Source organism: Rhododendron vialii, chromosome 11a (assembly GCF_030253575.1).
Source record: "Rhododendron vialii isolate Sample 1 chromosome 11a, ASM3025357v1".
Lineage (NCBI taxonomy): Eukaryota > Viridiplantae > Streptophyta > Magnoliopsida > Ericales > Ericaceae > Rhododendron > Rhododendron vialii.
The window spans coordinates 35299947-35318543 of record NC_080567.1 but is presented as its reverse complement, the minus strand read 5'-3'; the positions used below and the strand labels follow the sequence as shown (position 1 = coordinate 35318543).

The following is an 18597-nucleotide window of genomic DNA, read 5'->3' as shown; positions in this document are numbered from 1 at the left end:
GCCCTTTTTTTTTTTGGAAAGAGCGCGGCGAAGCGCTTCGATTCAGAGTCGCCACTCGGGTTTTAGCAGTAAAAATACCCAAGGAACCGAACTCGAAAACGTTTGCTACGTTCGTTTGATTTTTGAAAAGGCGTAGACTGGTCCGTCGTCACCTTTGATATCTGAGGTTCGGGAGCCAGGTTACGAGAGGGGAAGGGTTTTATGGCACCCCTCTAGCCCTATCCGAAGATCGGTCTCTACTCAGGCATTTCATAAAACGTTTGCATTTTTCTCTCATTAATCATTTTTAGCCAGTTAAGGAGGGGGAACAGTTAATGGAGATTAAAACTGTAACAAATTGCAATAATGTGATAAAATGTTTATGGATGATTTGCTTGCAATAATAAACATAGAATGAGAACAAGCACCGAGAGCAGTTTGAGTAAGGTGGAGTATGCTGCTCTGAAGGGATGTGAGCAGGTATCGCACCAATATGCACCGGCCAGGCCACTGCACACTAACGCAACCTGAGCACGCCACCTCATCACTGGCGTACTCCACTTACCATGAGCTCAAAGTCTTTGTTTGCAACCCTCTGGGCTCTGGAATGGACCAGCGCACACCCAAGACAAACCACGCAGTCAATATATCAGCGGTTATATAATTACAGACAGATGAAATGGCTTTAAGCCATGAAAATAAACGGAACACCCCATAAACAGTGTGGGAACATAAAAGAGGCCAAGACTAAGCTAAGATGCAAGGGCCAGCCACTAGATCTTGGCATAACTGCCGTACGCCAATCGCATGAGACCGTACGCCAGTTACACCAATTACCCAGTGCTTGGCTTTGCATCATCTGGGCTCTGGAACATGACCAGAAAGCATCCCAGAGGCTTTCTAAAACAGATATGAACAAATATTGAATACTACAACTAAACAGTTCTAAATACAGAAAGTAGTAAACTAGTTTTTAGCATGCAATAAGGTGATGAATAGACAGGAAATAAAGCATAAAACAAAGATCTGGACCCCATTTCACAACTGGAGTACGCCAGTTTCAGAGGGCTCGGAACTGGAGTACGCCAGTTCCAGACAGATTCCAGACAGATCAAATTTAAAACTGTACGTACTGCCACGGACCGGCGTACGCGGGCTTATGACCGACGCACGCCGATTCTAGTCAGAAATGATTTTTTTGTTTTTGAAACATTGACAGCTTTAAGGCCAGGACTGGTATTGATTATCAGCATTGACCCTGTCAGCTCCCCTCAGGGATCAGTACAGAGAAATATACCCAAGTGGTATACCTTTTGCTTAAAGCTTGATGGAATGTTTGAGCTTTGAATGAATGGATTGATTGGATGATGCTTGGAGGATGGTTGTATGGATGTTTGACTGTAAGAAGTGTATGGAGGGGTCTCTTGTTTACTCTTTCAATGGATGAAAGAAGAGCAAGCAAGAAAACCAAGAAAAGAGAAAGAAATAGACTTGGAGCTTGAAACTTGGAGAACCAACCCTTTTGAAAGACTAATGGAAGGGGTATATATAAGGGGAAAGGGGTTAAGGCCGGTCAAAGGGACTGGAGCCTTAGCCCTTAAGCCTTCCTTCTCATTGGATGAGAGGACAAAGGTGATGGGATAGATGTAAGAAATGTCCCCCGGCGGAGAATGTTTTTTCAATGGATTGGAAGGTTCCCAAGTGCTGTAGACCCCTACCTATGGCTTCTGCATGTTTAAAACACAAGTTTAACCGGAAGTTTGACTGGCGTACTCTAGTTCGGGCTTGGTCAACGGTCAAAGTTGACCGATGACTGATACGTGGCAGAGAACCGGCACAAGCCAGTTGATTACCGGCATATGTAAGTTGGGTTTTGTTAAGGCCTTTTGGTTCTGGTTTAGAGAATTTGAAAAGATCTGAAAGGGTTTTGGAATGCTCAAAGCTCAAACATACTAACATTTCCGGGGTGTTCTTGATCCATTTCATCATCGGGGAATCAAATACCGTAAGTAAACTAATTTGGAAAGTCCAAAATAGGGTATCTACAATGGTGTTAAATTCTGTTTAAATTTATAATTAACAGCTTTAAATTCTGTCCAATTTTATAATTAACAGTGTTAATTGTCTATCCAAAACCACCACACAAAAAATTTTCTAGTTTCAAATTGTTCAGTGTGCAACCACAGTACAGCAACCCCTCCAATTATGCACAAATATCCCAGTGTTTGACAGTATACTCAACTATGAGTCAACCAACCATACTCTACCACTTGGTCACAATTCACAACAGTGATACATTATGTCTAACCATTTAAGGCCCCGTTCCGGAAACCTTCTTAAAAAATAAGTATTTATTTTGCCACTTCTCCTTAAAAAATAAGAAGGGTCATTCCACAAAACCCAAATAAAAAGTTCCTTTCACATTTTCAAACTCAAAAATCATGTAAATGAAAAAAAAAATTCAATTTTTTTTTGCACCGTATTAAAGATCTCAATGAGATCTATCAAACAAGATCCATAGTGATAGGAAAATTATTTGCGTAAACACATGATTTTTTAGCTTGAAGTTGCCTTATACAAAAAATAAGACTGTTGCTATGATAATGGGCGCCGGCGGAGGGAAATCGTATCGGCGGCCGCGCCGGGCCGTCTCCGGCCATCGGACGGCCGATCCGAGCCGTCCAAAAATTCAAAAAAAAAACCGAGGGGGCCATCGCGGGAATCAACTGCATCCGAGGTGTGTAGGGTGCTTGATCCGAGCACCCATTTTCCGTGTATATGTGATGATCATATATACACGGAAAAGGGGTGCTCGGATCATGCACCCTACACACCTCGGATGCCGTTGATTCCCGCGGTGGCCCCCTTGGTTTTTTTTTTTAGAATTTTTGGACGGCTCGGATCGGCCGTCCGGTGGCCGGAGATGACCCGGCGCGGCTGCTGATACAATTTCTCTCTCCGGTACCCATTGGTTCCTATATAAATTCTGAAAAATAAGCACCTCCTTCTTATTTTTTGGGGAACAAGCCTTCTTATTCAACAAAAAATAAGTTCTTATTTGGGTTGTGGAACACAGCCTAAGATGCTTTATGAATTTAGTAATAACCACACAAACTGAACACTTCCACATGAAAACTAAAGTACCCTCCAACTAATCTAACAAATTCAGTAGCTTAAGTTCTAAAACTCAAAAAAATAAATAAGAACAGTACAAATAGGCAGTATACCTCAAGTTGATTGGTGGCCAAATTAAGCACAACTAGTATACTCGAGTCTTACTTTCTATTGCTTTCGGCTTTCATACATTGTCCCAGAAATCCCAATTGGGCCCAAATTAGTCAACGCAAAGACAAAGAAAATACATAAAATTAGAGAGAGAGAGCATTGTCTTGCTGATTTATGCCTTAAAAAAAATCTTGTTAATTACTCAGGTTGTATTCCACCTGAGGTGGTTTTTTTGCTGGAAAAAGATGTAAATGGTTGATTTGTTTCTAACAAGAATTCCCCTTATCGTGTCAAAAAAAAAAAAATAGAGAGAGAGAGCATTGGAATGTACAAACCGATCATCTTGGCGATGAGCTGGAGCTCATCCTGAGCCTCTTCGATGAGCTCTTCAACCTGACCGCAGCCAAGGCACTTCTCGATCGTCTCGCAGTCCTGTTTCTCCTGGTAGACCTTGAGGCGGTGGCGCGTGAAGCTCTTGACGGCCTTCCGTTACCCTTCGTCCTCCGGCAATTATCCACCCTTATGGCCCAAGTTGATCCAAGGATTGACGAGCCACTCAGATCAGATTCAGCTAGATGTTACCGTAGAACCGACGGAGAGACACCTGATTGAAGACTCGAGCACGAGAGGGAGGGAGCGAAGATGCTTGCACGGATGGTTACAAGGCTGTTGATGGCCAAGGTGAAGGAGACGACGGGGATCATGGGTCTAGAAGGGGTGCCGAACGCGAGGGACGTATTGATAAGTCTGTACAGAAAAACCCTGAAGGAGATCCAGACGGTATAGGTTCAGCGACGGCGGCGGTGGTGGAGGGAGGGAGGGCGGCGGTGGAGGGATGGGCGGCGACGGCACCGACGGCGGTGGTGGTGGCGTTGGAGGGTTAGGTGGCGGAGGAGAGACGTGGGACTGTGGGAGGGTGTGGTGACTGCAACTAGAGAGAGAGGGGGGACAGATTTCAGATTTGAATTCCTAAAAATGACGACATGGGATATTCATTTGTTTATAACGACATGGGACATTCATTTGTTTTTAAACGGGGTAAAAATGTAAAATACACTCCACCAGACTTATAAGGAATTGCACTCTATAGGAAAATGATCTAGTGGGCTATGGAATTGAAAAATAGAACCGGCCCAGAATTATCTCATAGACCATTGGATGTTATGGGCTCTGCCCTTATGGTGTATTGTCCAACTATTTGTTACTGAGTAGATCCCATTTTCCTTTTTCCATTTTTAATAAAATTCATCTTTTGCAGATCAAAAATAAAAAATAATAATAATAATAATAATAAGCCGTGTGGTTATTAGGCTCCGTTCCGCAACGGGAAAAAAACTCTTATTTTTTAATAAGGCAATTTCAAGCTTAAAAATTATAAACTTATTGAAATCTAAAAATATGCAATATGGATATTATTTGAAAGATCTCATCGAGATCTTTTATACGATGCAAAAAAAATTGAAAATTTATTTTTCATTTACATTATTTTTTAGTTTAAAAATATAAAATAAGATACTTATTTTTTAAAAAGATTTCTGGAACGGGCCCTTAGTAATACGACTCTTCGCCGTTGGTACTTTCATTAATTTTGCAATCATGTGTCAAGTACTTAGGCAGCGGTTACAGCACAAGTCAATTTTTTTTTTTTTTTTTTTTCTGAAAGTGTATAATTTGCACCCATCTCAAGCACCCTATAGTCATTTTGGATTGAATGATTTCATGAGGAAAAAAAAAAAGATGTTCGTTTCTAGTCAATTTTTTTTTCTAAAGATGTTCGTTCAAAAATAAAATTTCATGATTGGCTCCTCCCCTTTCTCTCACAAAAAATGATGAGATTGGATGAAAAATAACTCCCATTTTTTATGTCATCATTTTTCACCGTCCAAAGGAGCGGCTGTTAGAGCAAAATTGCCAAATCAAGGCTAGGTTGACCGAAGGAATCTTCTTAAGTACTTTCCACATAATTAAGAAATGAGTGCTACCAGGGAGCATCGCATCGCTTAAGCTACCGTATTTTGATACCAGCAGACTTGTTAGCGACCTTGCACCTAGTTGGCAACACGTGGGAATTAAGGAAATTTCAACCTATTTTGGAATAAAAATTGAAAAAAAACTTAACCTGTCCGGTTGAATTTTGATGAAGATTTTTTAAAATAATAAGTGGAGAAAGATAGATAGAAAAAATTTAGTGAAGACCAATTTTAAGTAAACAATACCGACTTTGTGTTTTCCTTGGTTTATTTGAAGCGCCTTCTCTCTTTCACGTCCTTCTCTCTCAAGTTCACGTTGATCCTGCCGCACTCCTTAGCGCAGCTCTCTTCCTACCTATTACTCCACTAAGAAATAGTAGGTCGTTAATTTTGTTGGCCAATAAACTTAGGCCTGTTTTGGCATTATAATTCTAAGATTTTTTTTTATTTTTTTTTGTCTTTATAAAAGAAATTTCGTATTTGTTTATTTTGCGTCAAATTTTTGTGAATTATTAATTAGTCTCGATGAAAAAATTTAAAAAATAAAAAATTATGTTCAAAGCTAAAGACAAAATAATTTCAAAACAGATGATTTTTAAATTATTTTTGTTTTTATTTTAAAGATGCTCAATTATTTCATCGGCCCCGCATGTGAGGAGCATAGATTTAAATATCGGCCGATACGAACCGTATCGGCCGGTTCGTACCGGTATTTGGGGGGTCCGGTTCGGATATTGGCCGATATATCGGGGGGACTGCAAATCACAGGCGAACCGGCCGATATCCGGTATGTATCGGTTTCAGGAAGGTAAAAGAGAAAAATAAACTTTTAGCAAAATGTGGGCTCCGCATGCGTGCACGAGGCCAAATCTCGGATTTGCACCCCCCCTGCGCGATTAACTCGTGAAGCGCACCCGGTTAACTAGTTTCCGAATCAATTTTTCAAATTGCCGCCTATTTTCTTGAGCGCGCGAGACCTCTCCTTAGGTCCTCATTTACAAACCCACTAAAGTGTAAATTCATTTAAAGTAGATAGAAGTTTTGTAACTTTTCAATATGGGACTAGAGAAAAACACCATGTTTTACAAATACACACTAAAGTTCCAACATAAACTAGTTGTGGCTAGCGATTATCGGATATTTCACATGAAGAGAATGGACTATTACATGTCTTAAATTAATTAAAATGTGATAACTTAAGCCAATGTTGGGGGCAAAAGCCGCAAAAGTATATTTTTCAAGTTTTATACATGTTGCTGATGATTTTTAAAAATTCACGACCGCGACACCCGATTCCCGCGACGTATCACCGATATGTCCCGATACCGATACACCGCGACCGATACCGCGACGGTGACCGATACCGCGATTTAAAACTATGGTGAGGAGGCATCAAATATTTCAAGATGCTCAATCCTATATAATTTTTCAAAATTAACTCGAAAAACTAGTATGGTTGATATGTGAAGATATTTGGATTTGTGCAAGGGCCTGACCGGCATCTATTCCTAGCACTCCCTTGTGTCGCCATTGCAGGGGCGGACTCATTCAGAAGCACGTGGGGTCACGTGCACCAACGGCTGGTTTTTTTCCTTCTTTTGGTTATATGGTTTCACGCATTGTAGGTACCCATGTTTGACTTCTTCCAATATCCCACACATCTCCCACCAGCTACTCTCTCTCTCTCTCGGCTTTTGATTCGGCTTTTTGCTTTAGATTGAATATTGCAACTTCAAATTGAAGATTTAAACTTGAGAAATTACATCCAAAATACTTTGCATCCGAACAATTAAATTAGATCTAGATAAATTAGGACTTTTTATTCATTTTTTCGGTAGAATTCGGGATATATCTTTTGATTGTTCGGAAAATTTAGTCCTTAATTTGTTTAGTTATTTTTTACTCTATCATGTATATTTACATTTCGTTTTACACAATTTTGATTTTTTGTTAAGGTTGTTAATGTTATACATATACTCCCACTTGGTACAAATTCTAGGTCCACCACTGGTCATTGTTGTAATGTCTTACAATTTTAAAGCTTTCTTTACTTACGATCCAAAGGAGGAATGCTTCGATGGTTACGCTGAACTCCACATCACCATTTTTCTAGCCTTGTCTCTCTTCTTTTACTTTGGAAAAGTCAATGCAAAATTGCGAGCACTAAGGTACAATCCAGAATGACTACCCCCATCTTAGGGAGCCGAACAAAACGACGAACTGATTATTGCAGTGACTATCCCTATCTCCTTACAGGAGTTTTTGATTAAAAATAGCCTTCTTCTTAGGCAAACTTTAGATTAGTGTTCTTTGGACTTTATCTCGGGCTATTCTATCCTTTAGTTTTGTTGTGACTCTGCTATGGTTCTTACTTTTTTAGTTAATTGAATTTCCGACATACCAAAAAAAACAAAACAATCCAGAATGAAATTGCACTAAGTGTTTGTATTTTTTTTCGTGTTTATTGGTAAGTACAATGATTTGGTAGTAAATTTTTGAGACTATAAGAGCATCTCCTAGCCACTTCTCAAATACCATTTCTCAAGTACTTTGAAAAGCTATGCTCAAAAAACTTGCTCCAGCCCACACATCAAAAAAGAGCACCAAATTTGATGACCATTTCTATCTCTCCAAATATAGTGATAAAAATTCTAGGAGCAATGTGTCTCCTCTTTCTCTCTCTAGAATAGAGAGTTTTTTCTTCACCTAGGTCTTATTCTTTTCTCTTTTCCTCTGCCGCCGCCCCCTCTATCCCCACCTTCCCATCTTAAATCTCTTCCTCTATTACCTCCCTTTCCCCCCTTCTTTTTTGATTGACGTTTTGGGGGTGGGGTTGCCGCCCTCTCGCCTCACCCCTGCCCGGTTCCGTACTAGCCCACCACCACTTTTCAACCTCCCGTCGACCTATCTCTAGACTCCTTCCCCAGATTGCGGCCCCTCACCACCGTCCATCCCCACCACCCATCATCCATCCTCTCCACCTTTTCCATCTACCACCCTTCTGCCCTTCGCTCACCACCATCACTTACCTTCCTCTACCGTTTGATTTATGGCCACTGGAGTAGATCTAACGAAAGGTTGAACTCGAGCGGTTTTGGCCCCCTCCGACGCAATAAAGCTCTTAAACTGCAGGCGGCTGGCGATGGAGCTTGGTTCTCATTCTGGAGAAGCGGCTAGTTTGTTCTCGGTTGTCACATCCTGGAATTTCAACATAATAATAATAATAGCATTTTCAATAAAAGTCTAACGCAATAATACATCATAATATCCCAAAATAATTTCCTGAATTCATCAGAGAGAAAAAGATTAAGTTTAAAAGGAGTTACAATATTGGCACCTCGGCCAAATTTCCAGAATAAGTCAAAAGACGATAAGTTCAACGATTACATAATTTCCAAAGTTAAAAGAGTTCAAATGAAGTTACAATTTCATCTTTTCAAAAGGGAGTTTACAAAAGATACTAGAATAACTCCTCGATGTTGGCTTTCAAAGATATAATGTCAAACAAGTACTCCAAGCACTCCGAACTCAATGCCCTTGCGGTGTACCTGAAAATGATGATAGGTTGAGCTATATTAGCCCAGTAGAGATTACTATGCTCAAGCTATAAGCACATGAGATGATCAATGCACCGAATGGAACATGAGCAACAACAATATTTCCATACGTTCGACAATAAGGACATGAGCATCTAAACCAACTCCATTCAACTACAAGCAGTATAATGACCTCCAAAGTTCATCTTATTCATTAAGTTAGGTGTTTGAGTCTCATTTCCGGGCATTCGGGACCCCGTGCGTCCTATATACATTCCGGCATCACACCCTATGGTGGATCCGTGGCTTTCTTGTGCACTTCCGAGTATTCGGGACCCCGTGCATCTCATTTCCGACATCACACCTTACAATGGATCCGTGGTTTTCTTCGTATCGTTCCTTTGTATTCATTCATGTTAACTGCTTCGTTCACTTCGATATTATGGAATAACGCCCCAAGTGTACGGCTTAATACGTCAGTTGAAGTATGATAATCCGAAAGACCGGGATCGTACCCACAGGATAATTAATACGACTTTGCTGAATTTATAGATGTAAGCTCGGGTTTTCGGCTTTTAGACAGCCAACTTGGTATTACGTGTGTAGTGGAAAGTAAAAAGGGCTAAATTGAAAATCGAGTAAATTAAGATAAAAAGTAGGTTAGGTCTAGGAATTATCAACACTCACGACCCAAGTTGCGTTTCTCACCCAATTACGCGGTTCAGGATACATAATTAAGGTTCCGAAATCGGAAAATAAGATGGTTCGATTACCAAGCTAGCTCTAGAATTTATTTAGCAAATGCCTCATGCGTCAGAGCTCCAAGCATCATGTGTGGTAGGTAGGCGGTGCTCTTACCTACACATGATCAAGGAAATTAACACCTTAGCGATTTGACAAATAAACCCGAATCCCACATCGATTCTCAAACCAAAGGTTTCAACTTTATAGTGAAAAACGCAATTCTACTTGAGCCATGAGGTGTTAATCACCTCATGACCTAACATTGGAAAACTACTCACACATATCTATTGAGATAAGAGCAAGCAAAAATCTACTTAGCATAATTGAAATAACAACGCTAGCAGAAAATTAGATTAAACGATAGATCGAAGGATTTGCTACAACTTTAATGAAAACGACAATATCAAAAACTAATTAATGAAGACAGAAAATTAAAGATTCAAAGCTGAAAATTGAAAAACAACCAAGAACAATTCAAAATCTAGATCTATCTCTAAAAATGATGTAATCAAATCTATTCTACCTTCTTGTACAATGACATCACTGGCTTTTATACTCCAAAGTTTGCGCACGGAATATTCTTCAGGAGATTCAAAAATCCACCTCTAAGGCCCTCGGCATCGATGGAGAAGGGCTTAGATTGCTACGCTAAAGGCTTCGGCATCGATGTAATGTATTTCTTTCCATCGATGCCGAGCACATTAGTGCCTTCCTGGATAAGCCCTTCGGCATCGATGTAAAGTGCTTTATCCCATCGATGCCGAGCCCAATAACTCCTCCGTTTGGTCTTGCTCTGCTTTGCCTTGGCCTGCCTTGCCTTAAAATTCTTGTTTTGATCAATTTTTCTACACAAACAAAACCAACAAATCTAACGAGCAAAAGCAATTAAAAACACTATTTAACGATTAAATTGAACTTAAACTAGAAAACTAGCTCACCCTTAATGGTATTATCGGGTGCTTATCATTAACCATTTCTCACTTTTTAATAATCTCAAGTTCAACATATATCAACTCTAATACGATCATGTCAACATGCCGAATATGTTCTCTAAGTCAATCTAAAGCAAGAACGACCAACGGACACTAAGTTCGTTAAGTTCAATATGTTCTTATCTTCCAACGAGGACCAAAAGAATTTGAGAGATCAACGAACCATTCGAGGTACCAACAATTAAGTCTATAAGTGATTCAAAGATGTTTAGAAAGTGCTAAAAGTGATCGGGGTTCAAATGAGCATGAAAAGAGCAAAACATGTGAAAACAGTCCAGAAATGATGGGGGTATTGATACCCCAAAATGAGGTATCGATACCTGGGCGATTGCTAGTCCAGGGAAGGCTGGGGTATCAATACCCCGGAACTTTTCAGTGATTTTTCAGATTTCGAAAGGCAAAATCCCAACAACAACAATGAATTAAGGCACGATTCAAGCACACAATCAACTCATATACGCATAGAGAAAGCAAGAAATTCCTACCTAAATGAACAAAAACAAAGATCCAAGCCTAATCAATTGAGCCCTAAAACTTGAAATTTGGATTCCTCCAAGGATGCTTCTTTCCGAGCTTCAACCAATGAACCCCGAGCTTAAAATCATGTCTAGGCTTGGATCTTCAACCAATCATCCTTGGAGGAGAGAGCCGAAGAGAGAGAGGGAAGCGTTGGGAGAGAGAGATAGAAGATGAGAGATTTATCTCCTACAACACACACACACACACCTTATATACTTGTATATATGTAAATTGCACAAACACTCCTTCAAATAACAATCCTAACACATTAAACCCAATTCAAATTTTTCAATAAATCCCTCATTTATTCCATATTCCAACATGAATCAAACCTTTTAATAAATTCCATAAATACGGATCTTTACATCGGTTCATCCTGATCCAACACAGTTAGAAGAATCGGTGGTTGTTTGGGTGGACCATTTGAGCCCAGATTAGCTGTTTTTTGTTCTTTTTTTGGTTTTGTTCGTTGGTTAGTTCTCTTGATTACATCTATGCTGGATTGTGTTATGGTTTGAGCTGGGTATCCGTAGGGATGCTCTGCTGCTAATCGTTGACAGGATTCATAGTCCCGCCCGAAGGTGTCAGGTCTGCTTTGGCAGTTGTGTCTGCAAGCCGGTGGCCCTGAAAGCCTTACCATACCGCGCTCATTTCAATCGTTAGCAGCTTTGGTTTCATTCCTGTCTTCTGATGTAATCGTTGCCGAATGGCGTTATGAAATGATATGGTGACTTGTAAAAAAAAAAAAAAAATAGTGATTTAACTTCACTCATCCAATGGTTGGTCCCTCCATCAGTGGCGTAGCCAAGAATTTATATAAGTGGAGCACCTTTTGAACACATTTTAACCAAAAAATTTCGTACCAAACAACGTTAGAATAATAAATAAACGTCCATGATGAGAATTGAAAAACCTTACCTATTTATTAAGAAAGTAGTAACATACATAGAAAATAAAACAAACAAATTTGAATTGTCTTAGCGGATCAAGTCTAAGAGCAATTTATTACACAATATTTAGCAATCTTGTTCCCATTGTTAATAATTTCTAAAGTATAAAACCCACGGCCCATGGTTTAGGCACTTTTGAATTGTATGACATTATGCATTAGAGAGTTTCAAAGAGTACGTGGCCACTATTATTTGCATTAGACATCTAATTTTGCCAGTATAATGACATTGTTCTAATTATATGAAATAAAAAAATTCAGAATGAATGATATTCGAAATGTCATTCATTACCCCACACACACAAAAAAAAACCCAGTGCTTTCTGGAAAACAGGGCTATATTTAATTTTTCATGCATTTCCTAATCTCTACAGTTTCTCTTCTGGATGTCGGGCGGCAATCTTGTAGATGCGGGTGGGAGTTGTTCGATAAAACGTACGTTGGTCTGCCAATGTTAATTCTCGCAAAAGCCGCAGCAAATTTGGATAATTCTTCCTTTCAAAATGCATCTATGTACGCGTAATTTTATTTTATTTTTTTAGTTTTATTTATCCATTATGTACGTGTACGTTTATATTTTTTTGACAAACCAAAAAATGCAGATAATATATGCACGTGTACGTGTATATTATACACATAAGCATCTATTCCCTCCAGCCCGTGAAACTCGATCAATATTCAAAACGCTCACTTTTATTATTCAATTACAAGTCTCCCTCATTAGACGTGTACCTGCGTCTACCCCTAGAGTTCCCTGCCTACCAACAAACACTCGATCGAGTTGTACCAGCATATATAATCAACTTAACATAAAAATCTCACGTTGTGATATTATGGACAATATGATTTGACCGATTAGTATGAGATTACGATCGCCCAGTCGAATTATATATATGACTTTTTTTTACTAGTTTTAGTTATAACATATCACAAATTGTCACTAGTACTATCTTCGATTTTTATTAGGCATCCCTCAATCACACTCCACATAAAAATACGCATATATATAGTTAATTATATACAATCAAAATTTCTAGTAATTACTGTGACCAACCTAATGGTAACATAACTCACATCGTGATAGTATGGACCATGTGATTTGATCGATTATAGTATGAGATAACGATGGTCTTGTCGAATTATATTTGACTTTTACTGTATTTCACTAGTTGTAGTTTTTTTTTTTTCGCTCAGTAAAAAGAATTTTATTAATTTTTGAAAAGTTAAAAAGATTAAACGGATCACAGGTACTCCGGCGAAAAAACACCGCCCGAAAACCAAAATCACCCGAGAACCAAAATCCAAAGAAGGCAAGATGCCGACAGAAAGCACAACACCAAGATTTTCACTAGTTGTAGTTATAACAAATCACTAAACGACATTAGTGCTATCCTTGATTTTTATTGGACCACATCCCCTCTATCACACTCCACATAAAAGTACGCATTCATATACAATGAAAATTTTTAGTAATAAATGCGACCAATCTAAATTATTGGTTCAAAATGAGGCACACTGCACACAAGTTTCACTAAAGAACCTGAACCACCAGTTAGAACAGTAGAACTCCACCTCTCACTTGGCTAAAACCACCTCCAAGTTGGCAAACTATGCATCATTCATTCTCTCTATATATCCCTCTACCACTGCCCTCAGCCACCTCCTCACATACTCCAAAAACAAAACTCCAAACCATCCAAAAATAAGACAAACCCCACCAAGCAAAACATGGATATCTGGCCATGCATTTGTGAACTCCCTATCACTCAAGAGTGGGACGAGTCACCCTCTCAACTCGTCTTCCCACTCGCCACCTCCAAACCAAGTCGACACAGCAGCAGCTCAACCCAGTCGATCCAACTCATAGCAAACAGGGTCTCCGGATCAGACTCCGACGGCTCGCTGACCTTCTCCGTTTGCCTGTCGGGATTCGAAGCTGCTGACGCGGAGGAGATCATCTGGGTTTCCGACGCGTGTCCTCTCTCCTCCAGCCAGCCCTTCTTGCCTCTCATCCTCCAGCTCATCCAAGAAATCGTCTCCCGCTCCCCCACCGCGCACGGCAGCACCTGCCCGCATTCGGAGCTCCTGAACATCATGCCCGACCCGGTCTCGTGGATCCTTGACTCCCACTCGCCCGAGTCATTCTCGGGTTTCTTCAACTTCATCTTCCTCACGCACCTCTTTTGGCTGTGTGTCTTCGACGCGCCTTCTGCAGTGGGCTCTTTCTATTTCCACTCCTTGTTAGCTCCAAACATCCAAGTTTTTGCGTCCAAACACGCCCTTGTTCTACGTACTTTTTTCATCTCAGTAGGAGTGGACGTAGAGCTTCGTTTCATGCGCACCCTCGGGTACATTTTAGCAAAATGGTTGATCTTAAAAGAGGTAGGCGTAGGGTTACAATCGTTAACCCCGTCGTCTTCTCATAATCTAGGGTTTTCTTATGCTAAGGAGTCCCATGGGTTGTGGGTTTTGAAAGGGTACGCGCCGGTATGGGGCATGACGAGCACGCGCTTTGATGGCGAACAAAGTCGGCCCAAAATAGTTGAAGCAAAAGAGTCTGTCCTAAGATACGCCTTGGCGCACCAGCAGTTGGAGGCTGTGGTCCAGTTGGAATATACAGTTAGGTTCACTGATGGGTTCATTCTCGTGAATGCACGTGTCGACAACGTACGCGTTCACGTGGCGAAATTAGGGTTTAATGAAAACGGCGATGATTATTATGCCGGCGAGAAGCATTTTCCGTCGAGAATACGACTCTGGGTCGGCCCGGAGACCGGGTCAAGCTACGTGTCCGGGTTGAGCTTGGGGCGATCCACGGATAACATGGAGAGGGAAATGGAAACGCAAAGAATTTTAAAGGGTAGTTTTGGAAAACTAAAAGTTCCGAAGGTGAAGGCGATGGCGAGGACAACGACGAGGACGAGGATGAAGAATTGGAGATGGGACCAAGATGCGGAAGGTAACGCCGCGCTATTCGATGCGGTCCTGTGCGACAACACCACTGGCACCGAAGTTGCCACGTGGAAGCCGTCTGGTGGAGGCGGTGGTCGGCCAGAAAATAGATTCCGAAAGCGATACGCGGGAGCAAATAGGTCATTTACCAAGAGCGGGGGATTGGTGTTTGGGGGGGATGAGTGTGGAGGGGTAGGGTGGAGGTTGGGCAAAGAGATGGAAGGGAGTGTGCTGAAGTGGAGGGTAGGGTGCCAAATTTGGTTGAGTTATTGGCCAAATGAGGTGAGTAGTTCGTACTTTGAGACTAGGTGTGTGGAGTGGTGCGACGAGGTTGATTTGCCTTTGATTTCTGGTAATTAATTAAGTACTTAGTAATGATGGGGAGAGAGATGAAAACAAGTATGGATGTACAAAAATAATGTTCAATTATTCAAGTTTATGCATAATTATTGCGTATGTAATATACTACTATTAAAACGTTCCTCCTTCAAAGCTTATGGAATAATGAACGTCCAATTCTATTCGGCACAATTGCGGTGGGTAATTCCCATACATTTGATTTTTGTGGACTAATAATTAACAAAGGATGGTACTGCTATCAAAAGCACTTATAATATTGGAACTATATTATTGTCTCTTGTAGTACTATGTTTTCCCAAAAGTAAAAGGATGGCTGATTGGGCCTCGCCTTTATTGGGCCATGAACATCTCGTCCACTGGGCTTATATAAAAAAGTCAGTGAAAAGGTACATTATGAAACTTGGTGGGACAAACCCAGCTAGGTTAGTCTCCTGTCTCAATAACCTCTTATTAGGGCGAAACATATTCATTCACATGTGTTGGGATCTTAGCTTCGGTCTCATCATATGTGCAGTGAAATCTTCAACAGATAGTGGTGTGATATGACAAGACAATACGCCCAATAGAATTGACGAGTTACCAAAGCATAAATCTAGAGCTTTACTTGCTGAAAAATTGTGCTCTTGAAGCATGCTCCAAAAGCCTCCCACAACTTCTTTTTTTTTTTGATTCGATAATCTTGTCTATCCTGAGGGATTTGGAGAGGGATGAGTGCTTACGGAAATCGAACCCTGCACATGTGCATTGGAGTATAAGAGAGGAACCAACTGCACTTCACTCTACTTGCCCACAATTTTTTTCTGAAAGGCAAAAGACTCCCACAACGGGACTGAGTTCCGGTTCAATGTCTAATTAGGGTCTAATACCGTCAAGTTTTTTGTTTTTTTTGGCTTTGTTTAGGAGAATTAGGACTAAAAAAAATTATCGGAATTGTTCATGTTGTATAACTGGTCAAGAAGAACAAAATCAGTTTAATGAGTGTTCATTTTTGTAAATGAGCAAATTGCTTTTGCACAAGAGAAAATAGGAAGCCAAATGTGGTTTGAAACTCCAACCTTTTATTTTTCCTGGCGTAAACTCAATTCATTCATATGCGAAACGAAGTCCGATCGAGCTGCCTGCTGCGTGGATGTCTCTTCTCGACGAGTTAAACAAAATAAACAATGTCGATAGCCATACAAAAGAACAGAAATAAATGAGGGTACTGGTGGAGGAGGCGGGAGCACCAAATAATCTCTCCTTATTGCTTAACATCTCTGATATACTTCGCGCGTATTTACGGTAAAAGCCAATGGCAATTTGGTACCATCGACATCTTTGGGGTAACTTTCCTTTATGTCCTGTCAGAACCCCCCTTGGCTTCTCCTTCAAGCCTCTCTCTCTCTCTCTTCTATATATAGAGTGTTTATATATCCAGTCGGGTGAATGGTGATTTCCGCAGAGTAAGTAGCGCGATCTTTATCCAATTTGGCTTTCAGCGGACCTGCCCTGTTCTACAGTTGTTATAAAGCACCAGGTCGATTCTTTCTTTTCTGCTATTTTCATACATATTTCGCAGTCCGACCGACTAATCTTGTGACTCGAACCCACCGCCCACTCGCGGAAAATTCAATTAAAGTTGGGAGCAAAGCTCCGTGTGAATTGACCCGAAATGACCCGAAAGATAAGTTTCGAACTTAAAACCTTAGAAAGGATCAAATCCCAAAGTCTTGATTACAAGACCAACCTTGGGTTTTCTCATATTGTACCAAATGAAAATTTTATGTCTATGAAAGTTGTTAAGGAAATAGAATCCTACATTGCTTGGGAGTAAAATGGGTGATCACTTAATAATATCTGGGACCTCTCCATTCATTGCCAATTGGCTTTGAGATGGATATAAAGTTTCCACAATATCGCTTTTTTTGTTATTATGGAATATGTGTCACTTAGGTTAGCTGATCGATGTAGCATAAAAGCATCTGTGGGGCTACTAGGCTAGAGAAGGGTCTACGTATTTACTCGTAGGCGCTTAAATTCTTGAGTATCTTTTATGTTGCTAGTAATGCAAGTGAATGTGCTTCAGTTGATGTATAGCAGGTGTCCATGGTTTCGATCTTGAGTCCTCAAAAGAGGGTAAACCCTAGTCCACAGGCTTTGACTACCAGGCAATCCCTTGGAGTTATGGTTATTGGTTTTCAATATTCTGATCATTGAAATTGCTGATGACAAAAGCGAATTATTCGATAGGGTTAGAGTTCCCCCGTGCTCAGGTAATAGGTCGGGACATATCTGAGAAAGACAGTGAACTCAATTCATTTTCAAGTGACCAGTTTTTTGTTGGTGCTGCTCGGTTGTTTGATGTCTCGATGATCAATTGCAACAAATATTTTTGGTGTCTAGATTTCAATTTACTCATGGAACATGAGATATATTGAAATCGAGAATGTGACTGTCAATTCGCTTCAAATTCTCACAGAAGAATGTCCCATCATGAGCAGGACTTGTGTTGTAGATTATGGATTCCCCTGAAGATTCACAACTCACGTGTTCGTGTGGGCTTTCTGCAAAATTAAGAACATCAAAGACCCACAGAAACCCTTACAGGATGTTCTACAGTTGTCCCAAGTATCCAAATAACGTAAGTGTATTATGCCTTCTTTTTTCTTGTCTTCTCTCTCTTTTGTTCCGCTCAACTTGCATCTGTTTACGTCCTTATTAACTACTAGTTCATGTCATTGGTAGCAATGCGAGTTCTTCCAATGGTGTGACGAACCACTTCTGACTGGTGACAAACATTTGGATGAGCTAAATCTGATTGGTAGTGAGTGCATACGATTACAAGACAGGGTCGATGATATGCAACAAGAATGGGATAATGAAAGGGCTGACTGGAACAGGGAAAGAACGGAGCTAAAATTAGAATTATCAACCGTGAAAGCTGAGCTCGACAAAATAAAGTACGAAATCAAGCTTGTGAATGAGTCCGTTGAAATGCCCCCACTGGACGAGTCCGTTGAAATGCCCCCACTGGACAAATTATCCAAAGAAGACGAGGAGGAAGACGATGCTCTGGTCATACAAACGATATAGAAGGCACGAAAAAAAGATTATGCAACAAATGACACAGCTTTTGCAATTCTGCATTTTGCTTCTTCTTGTTATCTCCGTGGCTCTTAAACGTGATACTAGCTATCGTAGTTTGTAAATCAGATTCAGAGCCTTCGCTAACGTTCTCTTTGGGCTATTTTGAGTTGGTATTGTACACAGAGCTGACAGAGATGAAGCAATAGTTTCCTGTAAAGAACCTTATAGGTCTTTTTGGCTTTGTAATCCAATCTGTACGGAGATATGTGACAAATTATATCTATAGACTTGATTATCCTTCCATA

At 40.4% G+C, this 18597-nt stretch overlaps 2 protein-coding genes across 3 annotated transcripts; both read left to right on the top strand.

Moving 5' to 3' along the window:
* The first annotated feature begins 13560 nt into the window (after positions 1 to 13560).
* LOC131307631 (uncharacterized) lies at positions 13561 to 15363 on the top strand. The gene has a single exon (XM_058334251.1). It carries the CDS (start codon positions 13643 to 13645, stop codon positions 15224 to 15226), a length of 1584 nt encoding a protein of 527 aa, XP_058190234.1. The 5' UTR covers positions 13561 to 13642; the 3' UTR covers positions 15227 to 15363.
* Positions 15364 to 16582: 1219 nt separating this feature from the next.
* LOC131307648 (uncharacterized protein At4g04775-like) lies at positions 16583 to 18597 on the top strand. Of its 2 annotated transcripts, XM_058334271.1 has the most exons (3): positions 16586 to 16742; positions 17707 to 17846; positions 17951 to 18597. In XM_058334271.1, the coding sequence occupies exons 2-3, from the start codon at positions 17724 to 17726 to the stop codon at positions 18296 to 18298; spliced, it is 471 nt and encodes a 156-aa protein (XP_058190254.1). In that variant the 5' UTR covers positions 16586 to 16742; positions 17707 to 17723; the 3' UTR covers positions 18299 to 18597. The 2 variants fall into 2 exon arrangements, with proteins under 2 accessions (XP_058190255.1, XP_058190254.1); XM_058334272.1 differs by having other exon boundaries at positions 16583 to 17846.

Bases quoted from the DNA above. Each gene is read 5' to 3' on its own strand.
- LOC131307631 (XM_058334251.1), top strand. From the start codon at position 13,643: ATGGATATCTGGCCATGCATTTGTGAACTCCCTATCACTCAAGAGTGG.
- LOC131307648 (XM_058334272.1), top strand. From the start codon at position 17,724: ATGGATTCCCCTGAAGATTCACAACTCACGTGTTCGTGTGGGCTTTCT. The intron at 17,847-17,950 runs GTAAGTGTATTA...TGTCATTGGTAG, and splicing joins GTCCCAAGTATCCAAATAAC to CAATGCGAGTTCTTCCAATG.